An 18,653-nucleotide genomic window follows, 5' to 3' on the forward strand; every position below is an offset into this window, starting at 1 on the left:
AAATCCTGCAGCGCCCACAAGGTCCCCCTGCTCAAGAAAGCACATATACAGGGCCGTCTGAAGTTTGCCAATGAACATCTGAATGATTCAGAGGAGAACTGGGTGAAAGTGTTGTGGTCAGATGAGACCAAAATAGTGCTCTTTGGCATCAACTCAACTCGCCGTGTTTGGAGGAGGAGGAATGCTGCCTATGACCCCAAGAACACCATCCCCACCGTCAAACATGGAGGTGGAAACATTATGCTTTGGGGGTGTTTTTCTGCTAAGGGGACAGGACAACTTCACTGCATCAAAGGGACGATGGACGGGGCCATGTACCGTCAAATCTTGGGTGAGAACCTCCTTCCCTCAGCCAGGGCATTGAAAATAGGTTGTGGATGGGTATTCCAGCATGACAATGACCCAAAACACACGGCCAAGGCAACAAAGGAGTGGCTCAAGAATATGCACATTAAGGTCCTGGAGTGGCCTAGCCAGTCTCCAGACCTTAATCCCATAGAACATCTGTGGAGGGAGCTGAAGGTTCGAGTTGCCAAACGTCAGGCTCGAAACCTTAATGACTTGGAGAAGATCTGCAAAGAGGAGTGGGACAAAATCCCTCCTGAGATGTGTGCAAACCTGGTGGCCAACTACAAGAAACGTCTGACCTCTGTGATTGCCAACAAGGGTTTTGCCACCAAGTACTAAGTCATGTTTTGCAGAGGGGTCAAATACTTATTTCCCTCATTAAAATGCAAATCAATTCATAACATTTTTGACATGCGTTTTTATGGATGTTTTTGTTGTTATTCTGTCTCTCACTGTTCAAATAAACCTACCATTAAAATTATAGACTGATCATGTCTTTGTCAGTGGGCAAACGTACAAAATCAGCAGGTGATCAAATACTTTTTTCCCTCACTGTATATCTAATACCCATCTCTACCCCATTCTCCCCTTCTCCTCAGGTGTCATATGCACGACCCAGCTCAGCCTCCATTCGAGACGCTAACCTGTATGTGAGTGGTCTGCCCAAGACCATGACCCAGAAGGACCTGGAGCAGCTCTTCTCCCAGTATGGACGCATCATCACCTCCCGTATCCTGGTGGACCAGGTCACAGGTATCCATGGGTCGCCTTTTCGTTTATACACACACACAAACTAACACGCACATGCACACACACACCCACAGAAACAAACTCCCTAGCCAGCACAGCACACATGCATTGGTCTAAACACACACAAATGTGCGCAAACACATACATAAAAACACAAACGTATGTTCATCAGAGTTAATACACCCTACTCACAACCCGAGCACAGGCACACAAAGAGATGAAACCATTGTCATGATGCAGAATCATGCAGCATGACTTCCATTGCACAGCTCTTAGATCCATTTCAGAGGTTTCGTCTGCCTGCGGCAGGCTCCAATGTTATGTGTAATGTGTATTGATGAAGCAGAACGAGTACAGCACATTGTAAGCCACACTCATTTGCCTAAGCAGAATAAATCAGCCCTGGTACTGGGGCAGAGCAGAGCAGAGCAGGATCAAGTTTAGAGCATGCCGGTTTATTTGCAACTACTGTATGCTTCCACAAGACCTGTTCCACACAGCCCACAAACAACAACACGCAAAGTCAAGGCCGTGAAAAACACATCTGTTCATATGACTATAGTACTAGCTAGCCAGCTTGATATTCCCCTTACCCCCTAGAGTCTAAGCGTCTAGATGGTGATATCTACTTAGCTAACATATGTCATTATTTTAAGATTGTCATAAGATGGACCTTTTAGCTATTTGATTTGGAATTTTAGTACCCCTGTATGTATAAAAAATACATGTAAAGAAAATATTTGATGGAACATTGAATTCGGCCTTAATGCAATTAGCCTTCGTAGAGCAAAACGGATGACACGTTCGTGTTCGGGAGAGTATCAGCTTTCAGAACTGGGTCCAAATCGTTTCTAGCGCCATTTCCGGGATGTCTCCTGGTCTCATAAACACTGTTATAGTTCAGGTGCCTTCCACCGCAGGGCATAATGGCCGACACCGGCGGATGCAGTGGATTGAGACGCAGCCCATGCAAACTCAGGGATTTTGATTAATAAAAGCGTTCTAATTATAATGCTAATTAGACTCCCGTTTTTTTTTACCTAGTTTCAAACCACCATCATAAATAAATCAACCTCGGCATAGCCTAAATGGTCATGGAATAGAATGTCTGACACATTCTGCGTCTCAATAATTCATGGTATTTCCATGGTTGCACAGTTTCAGTCTTAAAAAGCAGAACAGTTTCCCAAGCAGGTTCTTCACAAGCCCAGTGCTCAGCCTGCTGATCTGCCAATAGTCTCTTCTGCTTCTCCATTGTTTCCCAACCACACTCTTGAAGGGAACAGTAGGCAGGATCATAACCTTACATGTCTCACAGTGCCAGAACCACTCCACAGAGAGACAGACAAAGCTTCTGCCTCCTCAGATGCGTGTACACGCACTCTCTCTCTGTCTCTCCCTCTCTCTCCTCTCCTCTATTCTCTTCTTCTCTCCTTCTCTCACATACACACAGTGTCTGGCCCAGCAGCACATGCAGACCCAGCCCAGAAATGGCTCCCCTGAGGCAGGGGGATCCGCTGGAAGAATTTTAATGACTAATTACATTTTAGTTGCTGGTGATTAAGAAACAAGGAGGATTTTAGAGGACCACGAGAGCTCAGCGCTGGCACATCTTCCCAGTTCACAAGTACCGCTATAAAGAGGAATGGACCGCAAATTAAAACTCTCCTGCGACTCGCACAAGTGTAACTGTGGGTGAGAGAGAGAGGGGAAAAGAAAACGAGATGAGTTCAAAAGCTTTGCCTTTGTCCTTTAGTTTTTAGTGGTTAACCATTCATATGTACAGTATAGGACAGTTAATCATGTATTGATTTCAACATCATTACACACACAAATATCCAATAGCATCAACAAATGTTGGTATTCCAAATCAGAATTTCACTCCATATGTTCAGTTTCAGACATGTCTGTTCTGACAGTAGATGCCAAGCCCACATGACTGTGGTTCAGAGTGAGCCACAAGCTCCAAAGCCCAATCTAGGAATCAGTTTGGTATAGACAAATGTTCTTAAATCCACTGAAGGGGTGATTTAGTTCATTTTCACAGACCTTCATCAACCTGATGAAAATTGCAGTCAGTCTCCTGCTCAGTATCGTCCAGAAATAACTTTGTTGAGTCACAGTTTGCATAGTTCATGGAGTCAGAGAAGACAATGTTCTGTTACAAATAGTCCAAGGATTTCTGAGTGAACTCACATTGACTTAACAATAAGTCAGGACTGGGGAGTTCTGTTATTACAGAGCCTTAGCGCACATGAGTGGCAATGTCCTGATCATGAAGATTCTTCTCTCCAACACAATCAGAATATCACACAGAAGCCCTTTGGCGCAACCTCTCTGATGCAGGCCTGGCAGTCATTGCGTAACACATCCATCATGTAACCAAAGTGTTTTGTCAATATTAGTATCTTTCTCTTCTCTTCTCTCCCTCTCTTTCTATTGATCCCTGCAGAATGGATTTGCATAATTTCCCCTCTATTGGAACAAATATCGCGGAGCAGCATTTTTATACTGCATCACTCTCGCTAACCTTTAGGGAATGTTGTCAGATCATGATGTTCAATACTAACAGCCGGTTTAAGCTAACATCAATGTGAAGGAAATATAATATGAGAGGCTTTGATCAATAGTTAAATATTCTGAACATCTCTGCAGGTCCCAGGCATACAGCAGTCAGTTAATACACGTCTCATCAATGAGAGCAAATACAATTGATCCGGTGAGCTTGCTTTTACAAGTTAAACTCTTTTACAAGTTAGAAATGCCTGTTTCTCTTATGTTACTGAGGGTTGTTGTCTACCCCTAGTCACACAGACTACTATTGATCATACAGTGCCTTCGGAAAGTATTCAGACCCCTTGACTTTTTCCACATTTTGTTACATTACAGCTTTATTCTAAAATGGATTAAATAAATAAAAATCCTCAACAATCTACACACAATACCACATAATGACAAAGTGAAAAAAGGTTTTTATAAATTTTTGCAAATGTATAAAAAAACAAAAACAGAAATACCTTATTTACATAAGTATTCAGACCATTTGCTATTGTTAGGTTCTAAATAACAAGGTCAAAACCGATGGACGACTAGTAAAGCTCAAACCAAGTTTATTCACCCACTGGGTCACATAGCTGCATAAGACATGTTCCAACCAGCACAGATATACAGTGAGGGAAAAAAGTATTTGATCCCCTGTTGATTTTGTATGTTTGCCCACTGACAAAGACATGATCAGTCTATAATTTTAATGGTAGGTTTATTTGAACAGTGAGAGACAGAATAACAACAAAATAATCCAGAAAAATGCATGTCAAAAATGTTAGAAATTGATTTGCATTTTAATGAGGGAAATAAGTATTTGACCCCTCTGCAAAACATGACTTAGTACTTGGTGGCAAAACCCTTGTTGGCAATCACAGAGGTCAGACGTTTCTTGTAGTTGGCCACCAGGTGTGCACACATCTCAGGAGGGAATTTGTCCCACTCGTCTTTGCAGATCTTCTCCAAGTTATTAAGGTTTCGAGCCTGACGTTTGGCAACTCGAACCTTCAGCTCCCTCCACAGATGTTCTATGGGATTAAGGTCTGGAGACTGGCTAGGCCACTCCAGGACCTTAATGTGCTTCTTCTTGAGCCACTCCTTTGTTGCCTTGGCCGTGTGTTTTGGGTCATTGTCATGCTGGAATACCCATCCACGACCCATTTTCAATGCCCTGGCTGAGGGAAGGGGGTTCACACCCAAGATTTGACGGTACATGGCCCCGTCCATCGTCCCTTTGATGCGGTGAAGTTGTCCTGTCCCCTTAGCAGAAAAACACCCCCAAAGCATAATGTTTCCACCTCCATGTTTGACGGTGGGGATGGTGTTCTTGGGGTCATAGGCAGCATTCCTCCTCCTCCAAACACGGCGAGTTGAGTTGATGCCAAAGAGCTCGATTTTGGTCTCATCTGACCACAACACTTTCACCCAGTTCTCCTCTGAATCGTTCAGATGTTCATTGTCAAACTTCAGACGGCCCTGTATATGTGCTTTCTTGAGCAGGGGGACCTTGCGGGCACTGCAGGATTTCAGTCCTTCACAGCGTATTGTGTTACCAATTGTTTTCTTGGTGACTATGGTCCCAGCTGCCTTGAGATCATTGACAAGATCCTCCCGTGTAGTTCTGGGCTGATTCCTCACCGTTCTCATGTCATTGCAACTCCACGAGGTGAGATCTTGCATGGAGCCCCAGGCCGAGGGAGATTGACAGTTCTTTTGTGTTTCTTCCATTTGCGAATAATCGCACCAACTGTTGTCACCTTCTCACCAAGCTGCTTGGCAATGGTCTTGTAGCCCATTCCAGCCTTGTGTAGGTCTACAACCTTGTCCCTGACATCCTTGGAGAGCTCTTTGGTCTTGGCCATGGTGGAGAGTTTGGAATCTGATTGATTGATTGCTTCTGTGGACAGGTGTCTTTTATACAGGTAACAAGCTGAGATTAGGAGCACTCCCTTTAAGAGTGTGCTCCTAATCTCAGCTCGTTACCTGTATAAAAGACACCTGGGAGCCAGAAATCTTTCTAATTGAGAGGGGGTCAAATACTTATTTCCCTCATTAAAATGCAAATCAATTTATAACATTTTGACATGCGTTTTTCTGGATTTTGTTGTTGTTATTCTGTCTCTCACTGTTCAAATAAACCTACCATTAAAATGATAGACTGATCATTTCTTTGTCAGTGGGCAAACGTACAAAATCAGCAGGGGATCAAATACTTTTTTCCCTCACTGTATATACTCCAATGTAGGTGACCTCCTCCTTCCCTCTAAACATTACATCTTCATTGCTAGGCAGGACGTTAAGTGATGCAGGCAATAAACTGTTCCTTCTCCCTTAATGTGACCTGACCTGACCTCGACCCCATTCCTCACTAATCCACAGCTCTCCACCCTTATCAGTGACTGCAACCTTTCCTTTACGCAGTACATTCCAAGCTTAATTTCCTCCACCATATACATTCCTCCTACAGATAACCATTAACTTCTGGTGTATAAACCAGACTGTCACTCCTCATGTCTATAGGATAACTGATGATTAACAATATTTCAAGTTTAGAAGTCAGAACCCATCAGTCCCCCCTTTGAACATTTAACTCCATACTGTTCACAATTATATAAACTTGGGAATTACTTATGAATGGACAAACAATGATAATAAAACATGAACAAAAAATTAAACACTTAGGTTTACAAACTCCGAGACTTATGGCCTCTGTTCTATAATCACACCATGCACACTCTTATTTTCATTTCTTGTCAAACACTGATAATAACATGTTCGCTGGAGCTGTTGACTTCCTCCATTTCAGCTTCTGGTTCCTAAGAGAGTGATAGCACAAGACTTGAAAAGCAAAGAGAAACACAAAACATAACAGTATTAACAATGTGTTAAGCTATGTATAATTATAAATGCAAAGAAAAAACAAAGTTTGATAATGTGACTATTCCCACTCTCTCTTCACGTGACTCTATGCCTTCAGGATACTTTTCTGCTGGGTTCCACAAAAATGAAGGCCCTAAAAAACCTCCTCATGCTTTCACCCAGTCTTCCCCCTCCGGCCACAGGTTATAAGAGGTGTTCCCAAGTCATGTCATTTTCACATTGCTCCCCATCTCCTTCCTCCTCCATCATGGCGGCTTCCGGCTCACATATTATGCAGCTGGATCTCGCTTCACGTGAGAAGTGTGAACCCACCGAGGAGCGGCTGTGGCCTTTACCGCTGCAGGTGCTGTAAGGAGGACTGTGTGTGGACCAGACCAACGCCGTCCCAACACCCCCCGCCTGGTAGATCTTGATGTACACTCGATCTCCAGAATTCAGCCTGTGCTCTCGGTTATCTCCTGGTGCCTGCTTCTCATGTGCAGCTTTCACCTGGGAATATACACATTGCAACACATGGGTAATTTCCTAACAATAGGACAACATAGACTCTCCCATTATGGCCAGATCACTAATTTGTGACATGTGAATAACAGCATCGGTCTACTCCCATCGGTCTCCCAGTTACCACTTCATGTGGCATGAGTCCTGTGGTGGCTTTGGAAGAGTATCCAACCTAACAAAACTCTGAGTCATATGTTCCTTAATCATGCTCTTCAGGAGATGTGATGATATTATTACAGTGAACTTCCCTTCCGGTGATGTTGCCTCCTGTAAACAGGGATCTGTAGCTATTCTTTCAAGCGTTGTACCTTCTTTGACAAACCCCTCACTGAAAGTTGACAATAGTGTCTGAAATTACTACACTATATCTGCTACTCCCACCATGATCTGGGTATGTGTGACGTTCAATTTAACTTAATAGTAGTCTCTATATTGTGCACAGTTAGCTGTCATCTCCTACAAGCTGTCTCCTGTAACAATATACATAGAGGAGTGGTACCATTTCCCAGAGACTCTATTACCCACTTCCTTAATTTATCAGCCACCCAGATCTCCACCCCCAGTCACATTCCATTCCGCTCTCACAATTCCTTAAAACGTTAATGCATTGGTTTTTGGGACTCCTCAGAATACACTGATAAATACATTTGCACATACATCTTTCCATCTAACCCATAACACATTAGTCACTACTACTAATCCACATCTATAATTTCAGGTCAATTAGTCAATTTCCAACAATCCTCATCCCTCCTCTGGAACAATGATCAATCTTATGTTCCACGACACCTAGAAAACATATTGACTTGAACAGGGAAGAGAGAAAATACATGTTTAATAATTTCACCAGATTGGAGAAAGGACCGTCCATTCTTTATTTTCTATGCCAATGAAATGCTATTCTCCATGCCAGACACAGCCTTGTACATGATTAATTATACTGTATCATCCAGCAAGCCATATGTATTGATGTGTTTTAACATTAGGATTCTGATGACATTGTAAACAAAATTCCTTTATCAAATACCCCCTCATGGTTAGCCCAAGCAATCATCGAGTGAGTTCTCTAATAACCTCCCTCGTACGACACTAAAAAATAAGGTTCCTAGGGAGAAAAAAAAAAAACCCTAGACCCAATAAAATTGAGCAGTGCACCCTCCTCTCATGTCTTAGGAGCCACGCACTCTCTCTCTTTATCCAAATCATAATTAAAACATCTGATAAATTATCCAACCCAAATGTAGAATGACAGTCCTTAGTGCTTCACGTTGAGTCTACCACTCGAATTCAAGACCCTCAACTTACACTGTTAGAATGTACATTTATAAACCGAGAAAATATATAAACAGTATGTAATGTTACTACTTATATCACAGCTTTAACTTTTCCCGTTACAGCCCCCGTTTTGTCCCTGTTTTACTGTCGCGAGTGGCAAGTTAATGACAGATCGGTATCTCAATGCATTCTTAACCTAGATTACAATATATTTCCCAGTGTGTAGACCTCTGAAATCAACCTGATACCCCAAATAAACAGTTTAGGGCAACCCTAAATCATTTTATGGGCACAGTTGACCACCCCGGGTCAGGGAGTGAGAGTGCTAACCCCTAGGGAGAGATCCCGACAATACAGCATACCCAATCTGGTGACACTTGTATCAAAACAAAAACAAGAACCAAAATAATAGCACTGCCTATTAAATAAAAAATAAACAAATTAGAATATTAACATCCCATTAGAATTACAACTCTTGAACACTCCGTAAGGAAATAATTGTATCCCATAAGGTAATGGTAAAATATTATACTTAACAAATCCTAATGTCTATCATTTCTAGTGAGATTGATCAGGCCTCACCAGAAAGTCAGGACAAAGGTCATTCAACACCATTAAGTATTTTCTGTCACTTTTCTGTCCCTGTACTTCAGAAACCCTTTAAAAACATTTCAAACATTTCCATCATTCTGCGTACTCATTTTACAACCAAATTCAAAAAGACCCCACACAGTAAATCTAACACGGTATTAACACCACTAACAAATATTCATAACAGTTGGGTTGTGTGTGTGTGTGCTGGTGTGTGTAGTAAAACGCAGAGCAAAAACACACAAATGGCCAGGCCTTACTTATCTGGGAGCTCCCTTTACAGCCGGATCCAGATACCTTTATATTTATAAAACTGCAGAATTTCTCTACCTGCTCTCCCAAGACAACCATCTCGGGAAACATTTCAAAGAGAGAGATAATGACACCCCCTCCTCACCTAGAAGAGAAAGTGTACATTTCGTTAGTATTCACTATGCTACATCTTAATCAGCAACCCAAAAGTGTTAATTACAAACAAAACATGAAAAGGATAAGTCCACTGTCCTCCCTCCAATCATTAATCGTTTGTTTTAATCTACCCCAACGTTTCTGTGCCCTTAATTTAGCATGTACTACCCTTAAACACGGCAACATTCATCTTGCCACAGAGTCTAACAATTTACTCCCGTATATGACTGGAGTCTCTTTTGCCCATGATTCTCCGTAACCACCACACCACAATGCCCTTCATGTTCATGAACAAAAATTGTAAAAGGTAATTTTAGGTTTGTTAACCCCAATGCTGTCGCTTGACAGAATTGCTTCTTTAAAACTCTAACAATTACTCACAATATTAACTCCAATCTAATTCCTCATGACCCATCCACCCTTTCATCAATTCTATAAATCTATTTCAGAATAAGACGACATAAAATGCAAATCTATTTCATAATAAGACAAAATGTCCCAAGATATTTTTTTTTTTAACAAGGTTTTCTGAGTTCGCAAGGAGTGTTTGGCCTGGTAATTTTTATTTGTTATCTTCTTAGAATCCATTCCCCTGGCATTTCGCATAGATTCTCCACTCCCTCCGATGTAATGTCACTCATGGATCTCGGGACCTATCCTTATGGAACCTACCCTACACCATAATTTACAACCGGTTGTTACACAATGGGCCTACTGAATAAACAGGCCTTTATGGTAGAGTGGCCAGACGAAAGCCAATCCTCAATAAAAGGCACACGACAGCCCGGTTGGAGTTTGCCAAAAGGCACCTAAAGACTCTCAAACCATGAGAAACAAGATTCTCTGGTCTGATGAAACCAAGATTAAACTATTTGGCCTGAATGCCAAGCGTCATGTCTGGAGGAAACCTGGCACCATCCCTACGGTGAAGCATGGTGGTGGCAGCATCATGCTGTGGGGGTGTTTTTCAGTGGCAGAGACTGGGAGACTAGTCAGGATCGAGGCAAAGATGAACGGAGCAAAGTACAGAGAGATCCTTGATGAAAATCTGCTCCAGAGCACTCAGGACCTCAGACTGGGGCGAAGGTTCACCTTCCAACAGGACAACGACCATAAGCACACAGCCAAGACAACGCAGGAGTGCCTTTGGGACAAGTCTCTGAATATCCTTGAGTGGCCCAGCCAGAGCCTGGACATGAACCCGATTGAACATCTCTGGAGATACCTGGAAATAGCTGTGCAGCAACGCTCCCCATCCAACCTGACAGAGCTTGGAAAAAGTCAAGGGGTCTGAATACTTTCCGAAGGCACTGTATATTATTATATATTACAATAATGAGCATGTAGAACATTAATATGCACTACACACATACTGTACATACAACCCCTATTGAATTTCTACTTTATCAATCAGTATGTGACTTCCTCTCCATAGACACATCTACACTCTTACAGTGGAGGTTGATGATAAATGGTGTAATACATTCTGGCTCAGATAAAATAAGACCTTGTACAAGTCCTCTCTGTCCTGGTGTCTATAACCCACCAGACTCCATAACATGGAGTGTATTACATGGTTACTTTGGCCTGCGGTCACACATAGAAGCAGACAGATGGCTTTAACTCAGCAGAGAGCACCTACTGTAAGCTCTTCAGAGGTAGGTTTCTATCCCACTGCCTTTTCAATGTCCATATGTATCTATCCCCACAAACAAAGTTACATAAAACAAGGACATTTTTTCTCTCTTGTTCTATTTCTCTCTCTCTCTGATTAGGAGGCGGTAAGATTATTTTCTTCTTCCATTCTATTTAGTGTGTGTGTTTAATAAATGTTCCATACAGTTGGCATAGCCACTTAAAAGAGTGGAATGAGAAACGGCAGGAAGTGCTCAGGTTTGGAGAGCAGAGCGAAGGCTTTCATCAGCCACCTGGCCAGATTATCAGATCTCCAGATTTCCCAGAGGAATGTTTGCCTTATTGTCCCCGGACTGCGAGCGTAGTGTTGTGGAGCGCCCTGGTAGCGCCCAGGTGCAGTGGGCGTGCAGAAATCTTTGTCAGGGCACCGGCAGCTCCTTGCCACTGTCTTTCCTTGTTCTGGTTGGGGTTATTAATAAACCAGCCATTCTCCGGGTTCCTGTGTGCTGGGAATAGATACGTACAGGTAGAGTTACATAAGCCCTGCTGATTACTGTGGAGGAAAGTGCCTGTAGCACGTAGTACATTTGTGGCCTAACGCTGTATGGCCTGTGTGTAAGTGCTGGAACCGGCTGAAGCTGCCTGCCTGTACCGTCTGCTTCCCAGCCTCCCTCAGCCTGCCTGTTTGCTTTGTTTTGGTATGCTGTAAAAAAACAAAAAAACCGCTAGAAGCTCATTATGTTAATGCTGAAAAAGCTAGTAAAAAAAAGCCACTATATCAACACTAAGACAGTCATTTAGTTTTTTTTTTACTATTAGGTAGATGACTTCTGGGATCGTTTTCTTCGATTTCTGCCTTGCTTGAGGAACCCCAGATGGAATCCAAATGATACCCTACATTAGATTGTCCTCCGAAGCACCAGCTATCAGCAGTCTGACACACAGACCTGCTTGTATGGAGTCTCTCTGCCGCTGTATCACAGTCAAAGGGCAATGTCGCCTAACCTGCTGTGGTGTAATTGCATTAGGCCAGCCGACCTTGCAGTGCAGTAGCAGTGTTTCTCTTCATGCCCAGAAGGTCTATAGGGCAGTGAAAGGAGAAATGAGAGGTGTTACTGTTAGTGGGGTCAAAGACTCTCTCACCTCTCTCCACAGCACTAGCGTATAGGCACAAGACCCTCTCACCTCTCTCCACAGCACTTCCATATAGGCACAAGACCCTCTCACCTCTCTCCACAGCACTTCCATATAGGCACAAGACCCTCTCACCTCTCTCCACAGCACTTCCATATAGGCACAAGACCCTCTCACCTCTCTCCACAGCACTTCCATATAGGCACAAGACCCTCTCGCCTCTCTCCACAGCACTTCCATATAGGCACAAGACCCTCTCACCTCTCTCCACAGCACTTCCATATAGGCACAAGACCCTCTCACCTCTCTCCACAGCACTTCCATATAGGCACAAGACCCTCTCACCTCTCTCCACAGCACTTCCATATAGGCACAAGACCCTCTCACCTCTCTCCACAGCACTTCCATATAGGCACAAGACCATCCACCTCTCCACAGCACTAGTGTATAGGCACAAGACCCTCCTACCTCTCCACATACACAAGGACTGAGCTAGTCCCCATATACCAATGCAGTAGCCCTCCACTCTTCACACCCATTTCTTAAAGACACCACTTAAATTCATCACTTCATTCAAGTGGCTGGGGTGTTTTCCTCAGATCCCACCCTGAATGTGTTTGCAGCCTTCATCTCTATGCCAAGCACTGCTGGTGTGTAGACCTCTTCAAGCAGCTGCAGCCTGGTGCAGTTCAAGGCCAATGGGCTTAGAGGACTGGTGCTTGTCTTCTCTCTTCCAATGAGGTGTGATCATATCCCCACAGGAGAAGAGTCCACAGGGTGTCAACATGTCTTTCACAGCTCTAGAAACAGTGAAATAAGCACCTTGCATCTCAAAATACTGTAGTCTTATAATGCAACCCCTCCTATTCCACAAGGGACATTCTTGACAGGAGTAGCTAGTGGGTTTATGTATAACAAACAAACTACCCACTGGGCACAGACGTCAGTTCAACGTCAAGTTTTGAATTACATTTGGTTGAGTTTTCAGCTACCGTGAATTCAACGTGAAATCAACAAAAACATTCACCATGTCATTGGATTTAGGTTAAAAGTTGGGTTAAAAAAAATCCAATTGATTTAACGACGTCATATAGATTTTTTGGGTTGAAATGACGTGGAAACAATGTTGATTCAACCAGTTTTTGCACAGTGGGTATGCATAAAGTAAAGTTAGTAAAACAAAGCCCAACTACGTTTTTACACACTAAGTGTCCAAAACATTAGGAGCACCTTCCTAATATTAAGTTGCTGTCACGATCGTCTAGGAGTGAAGGAGACCAAAGCGCAGCGCGTTGAACGAACATGACTTTAATTGAAAAAGCACCGAAATACAAAACAAAAGACGACTCGTGAAGTCCACAGTACAACGACTGAAACACGGAACAATAACCCACAACCCCCACAGGAAAACATACAGAAATAAATATGGCTCCCAATCAGAGATAACGAGCCGACAGCTGACACTCGTTACCTCCGATTGGGAGTCAATGACCAAACCTAGAAACACACACAACAGAACTACCAACATAGAAAATCACCCAAAACCCAACAAAACACAATACACCCTGGCTCAAATACAAAAGTCCCGGAGCCAGAGTGTTACAGTACCCCCCCCTAAAGGTGCGCACTCCGGGCGCACCAGCATACAGTCTCGGGGAGGGTCTGGGTGGGCGTCTGTCCACGGTGGCGGTTCTGGCCCTGGTCGTGGTCCCCACCCCACCTTAGTCACCACCCGCTTCCCTAGCCTCCTCCACATGACCACCCTCCAACTTACTCCACCTGGATTTAGGGGCAGCACCGGGCTAAGGGACAGCACCTGGCTAAGGGGCGGATCCTGGCTGGCTGGCTCTGGCGGATCCTGGCTGGACGGCTCATGGCAGGCTGAAGGATCTGGCTGCTCATGGCTGGCTGACGGATCTGGCTGCTCATGGCTGGCTGACGGATCTGGCTGCTCATGGCTGGCCGACGGATCTGGCTGCTCATGGCTGGCCAACGGATCTGGCTGCTCATGGCTGGCCGACGGATCTGGCTGCTCATGGCTGGCGGAAGGCTCTGGCTGATCCTGTCTGGCGGAAGGCTCTGGCTGATCCTGTCTGGCGGAAGGCTCTGGCTGATCCTGTCTGGCAGAAGGCTCTGGCTGATCCTGTCTGGCAGAAGGCTCTGGCTGATCCTGTCTGGCGGAAGGCTCTAGCGGCTCTGGTCTGGCGGACGGCTCTGATGGCTCATGGCAGACGGGCGGCTTTGCAGGCTTTAGGCAGACGGGCAGTTCAGGCGGCGTTGGGCAGACGGACAGTTCAGGCCCCGTTGGGCAGACGGCAGACTCTGGCCGTCTGAGACGCACCGTAGGCCTGATGCGTGGTGCCGGAACTGGAGGTACCGGGCTGAGGACACGCCTCTCAGGGCTAGTGCGGGGAGAAGCAACAGGGCATGCTTGGCCCTGGGGACGCACCGTAGGCCTGAGGCGTGGTGCCGGAACTGGAGGTACCGGGCTGAGGACACGCATCTCAGGGCTAGTGCGGGGAGAAGCAACAGGGCATGCTTGGCCCTGGGGACGCACATAAGGCCTAGTGCGGAGAGCAGCAACAGGGCATGCTGGACCCTGGGGACGCACATAAGGCCTAGTGCGGAGAGCAGGAACAGGCCGGGCTGGGCTGGCGACGCGCACCGTATCTCTGGTGCGAGAGGCCGGAACAGGCCGGGCCGGGCTGGCGAAGCGCACCGTATCCCTGGTGCGTGGAGTAGGAACAGGCCGGGCTGGGCTGGCGACGCGCACCGTATCCCTGGTGCGAGTGGCCGGAACAGGCCGGGCCGGGCTGGCGAAGCGCACCGTATCCCTGGTGCGTGGAGTAGGAACAGGCCGGGCTGGGCTGGCGACGCGCACCGTATCCCTGGTGCGAGTGGCCGGAACAGGCCGGGCTGGGCTGGCGACGCGCACCGTAGGCTTCGTATGAGGCTCAGGAACAGGCCGGGCTGGGCTGGCGACGCGCACCGTACACTTAGTGCGAGGGGCCGGAACAGGCCGTACCGTACTGGGGACACACACTACTGGCTGTACCTCGGGATTAGGAACGGGCCGGACCGGACTGGTTACACACCCCAGTACCTCTCGCCGTGCCTCTACACCTTCCTTCCCTGCCTTTCCCAGTCGCCCTCTTAACCTGGTAGCCTCCTGAATCCGTCCCTTCTCTGCCTCCGTCAGCCCCCTTAACCTGGTAGCCTTCTGAATCTGCCTTGTGGCAGCCTCCTGCTGCTCAGTCGCCCAAGCCATGTGCCCCCCCCAAAAAACTTTTTGGGGTTGCCTCTCGTCCTTCCGACGATGGCCCTGCCGATGCCGTTGCTCCTCTCGCCGTCGCCTCTCCACCGTCTCGTTCCATGGTCGGCGATCCATACCATCCAGGATCTCCTCCCAAGTCCAGGACCCTTTACCGTCCAACAGTTCCATCCATGTCCAGACCCTTTGCTCCTGGACGCGCTGCTTGGTCCTTTTATGGTGGGTTATTCTGTCACGATCGTCTAGGAGTGAAGGAGACCAAAGCGCAGCGCGTTGAACGAACATGACTTTAATTGAAAAAGCACCGAAATACAAAACAAAAGACGACTCGTGAAGTCCACAGTACAACGACTGAAACACGGAACAATAACCCACAACCCCCACAGGAAAACATACAGAAATAAATATGGCTCCCAATCAGAGATAACGAGCCGACAGCTGACACTCGTTACCTCCGATTGGGAGTCAATGACCAAACCTAGAAACACACACAACAGAACTACCAACATAGAAAATCACCCAAAACCCAACAAAACACAATACACCCTGGCTCAAATACAAAAGTCCCGGAGCCAGAGTGTTACAGTTGCACCCTCTCCCTTTTCCCCTTTTACCCTCAGAACAGCCTCAATTCGTCGGGGCATGGACTCTACAAGGTGTCGAAAGCGTTCCACAGGGATACTGGCCCATGTTGACTCCAATGCTTCCCACAGTTGTGTTAAGTTTGCTGGATGTCCTTTGGGTGGTGGACCATTCTTGATACACACGGGAATCTATTGAGCGTGAAAAACACAGCAGCTTTACAGTTCTTGACACACTCAAACCGGTGTACCTGGCACCTACTACCATACTCCGTTCAAAGGCACTTAAATCTTTTGTCTTGCCCATTCACCCTCTGAATGGCACACATACACAATCCATGTCTCAATTGTCTCAAGGCTTAGAAATCCTTCTTTAACCTGTCTCCTCCCCTTCATCTACACTGATTTGAAGTGGATTTAACAAGTGACATCAATAAGGAATCATAGACTGGTGAATCCGGGTGAAAGCTATGTCATGGAAAGAGCAGGTGTTCCTAAAGTTTGTACACTCAGCGTAAAGTGACAAACAAATCAACAGAATATACAAAAACAGTATGCACTAGTTACCACCTAGGAATACTGGTATGACACTATTTTCTCCCGAAGCAGCAGTGACCCTAGTTTCACACCGGAGCCAGAGCTGTATGCCAACAATTCAAACCCCTTTGGAATAACAGGCTATGTGTTCATTATTTTCTACCTGTGACAACCTAATTATAAATTACAGATACAGGGAAGGCAGGGAAGGGATTTAGAGAGATTGTCAAGAGTGGCAGCAACCCTCAGTGAAAATAATACAGCATTAGAGTGAATGAAAGTATTCGGCATTGGAGAGATTGTGTGTAAATGTTTGTTCAGGGCTGCACAAGAAGACAATGAGATAGCGGAACAGAAAAACTTCAATAAGCGCAAGCTGCATTTTGAGAGCGGAGAGTGAAATGACAATAAAAAGTGTTTCTGTGTGTGGTGTAGAGATGCCAGTCTGTGCACACACAGTATTATGCAAATAGTCCTGGCAGCGTGCCGTTACTGAGTGAGCGTCCCCAGGGCCAGTCAGCGAGCCTCATTAACAAAATGAGAAGCACGCGTTTATGGAGACCAACAAAAGACCTTCCGGGCATTGCGTCTCTCAAATGTTACTTTCAGGTGGCGGTCAAAAAACATTGCCTTGGAAACGACTCAAATGTCGCCGGCAACATGATGTGAGGCCTGAGTGCGTGGCCTTCAGCTAGGAGGAGAGCTGCAGTGTGTGCTGAGTCCAAAGTGCCTCACGCTGTAGCCTCAACGAGCTGTGAGGAGACGCAGCACTACAGCAGCTAGCACCCAAACAACGTAACAGCATTTCTGCATCAGCAAGCATCAGCTCCACTATAGCCTGCTCTCATGCTCTTCGTGAGAGAGGAAGACAAATTAACTGTCTCTTTGACAGCACAGGAAATCATGGTGGTGCCTTCGCTTTTCCCTCTGCCCTATCCTGTCTTCTTCAAATAACCCATAAAACAATCCCTCTCAGAATGGAAAACAAATCATTTCCAACTCATTGTATCCCTTTTACAAAACATTGCTTTATACATGACTAATAAGATAACAGACATCCTCTCTGTACCATGTATGAAAAAGAGAACATGGGATGTGAAATGTACAGTATGTGTGTGTAGATGTGTGTGATCTAACTGGAACCACGTGAAGTAAAAGGACGCCCCTCCTGTTTGTGATGTGTTGGCCCCACAGGTGGTTCGCGGGGTGTGGGATTCATTCGCTTTGATAAGAGGATAGAGGCTGAGGAGGCCATCAAGGGGCTGAATGGACAGAAACCCTCTGGAGCTGCCGAGCCCATCACTGTCAAGTTCGCCAACAACCCCAGCCAGAAGACCAGCCAAGCCCTGCTGTCCCAGCTGTACCAGTCCCCCAACCGCCGGTACCCAGGCCCCCTCCACCACCAGGCCCAGAGGTTCAGGTAAACACCTGGGGCTCACAACAAGGGTCAGAAGGTCGTGGTCAGGTTCAGCCATTGGGATATTGGTTCAGAGAGATGTTTTTACTGTAATATGTACTGTAAAGTTGAGTATGGGATTTTAATGTCTAATTGCAACGATCAACCACCTTGTGAGTCATCAATCACCAATGAGATCTCTGATTCTTGGTGCATTCAACCAAGAACGCATTTTTGTTCCAAAAGAGTGGGTTTCCTGCAGCTCCACCCATATCAGAGAAGAACTGTTCACAAGAGACAGTGGGGTTCTGTCGTTCACAATGTCTCCATCACATCACCTCATCAGATCACCCTCCTTATTCCATAATGAAACAAACTGTCATCCCCTCTCACCATCCAAGGTTCATTTCCAAATCAAATATACCCCATGATACTCACTGATTCCAGACTGTAATCCCAATGAGAATATTTAAATTATGATCTTAATGAAAAATGTATTTTAGATTGTGGCGCATATTACAGAAAGGTTAGACCAACAAAGTTAGGAGATACAGAGCTAGCTCACTGCCTGTAATACACATAGGCCTCACCATTACAACCAACAGCCCCAGGACTAAACCTAATCCACAAACTCCGACAGAAATGCATCACATATCCTGTCAATGTCGCCCATTTGCCACCATTAAATATAATGCCTGTTTGTCTGGTCCTCCTCTAAGAAGCAAACAAAAAAAATTGAAAAACAGTAGATTTCAGTTATTAGTGATGCTCCACATTACTAATTACAGTAATAAGTCAATTA

The 18,653-nt window shown here is 45.5% G+C and overlaps 1 protein-coding gene across 10 annotated transcripts in view; it reads left to right on the forward strand.

Annotated features, from left to right (window-relative positions):
• Nucleotides 1-18,653, forward strand: part of elavl4 (ELAV like neuron-specific RNA binding protein 4) — a gene marked incomplete at both ends in the record, with an annotated part of 89,310 nt that overhangs the window by 61,369 nt on the left and 9,288 nt on the right. For 4 of the 10 annotated variants that reach the window (XM_084186375.1, XM_084186367.1, XM_084186369.1 and 1 more), the window contains 2 exons: nt 948-1,101; nt 17,650-17,875. In XM_084186375.1, the coding sequence (XP_084042501.1) occupies nt 948-1,101; nt 17,650-17,875 (380 nt within the window). Of the gene's footprint in view, nt 1-947; nt 1,123-17,640; nt 17,876-18,653 lie in introns of all 10 variants that reach the window. The other 6 variants (XM_084186373.1, XM_084186374.1, XM_084186368.1 and 3 more) reach the window with 2 other exon arrangements.

This window comes from Coregonus lavaretus (genome assembly GCF_964263955.1).
Source record: "Coregonus lavaretus genome assembly, chromosome: 21".
Lineage (NCBI taxonomy): Eukaryota > Metazoa > Chordata > Actinopteri > Salmoniformes > Salmonidae > Coregonus > Coregonus lavaretus.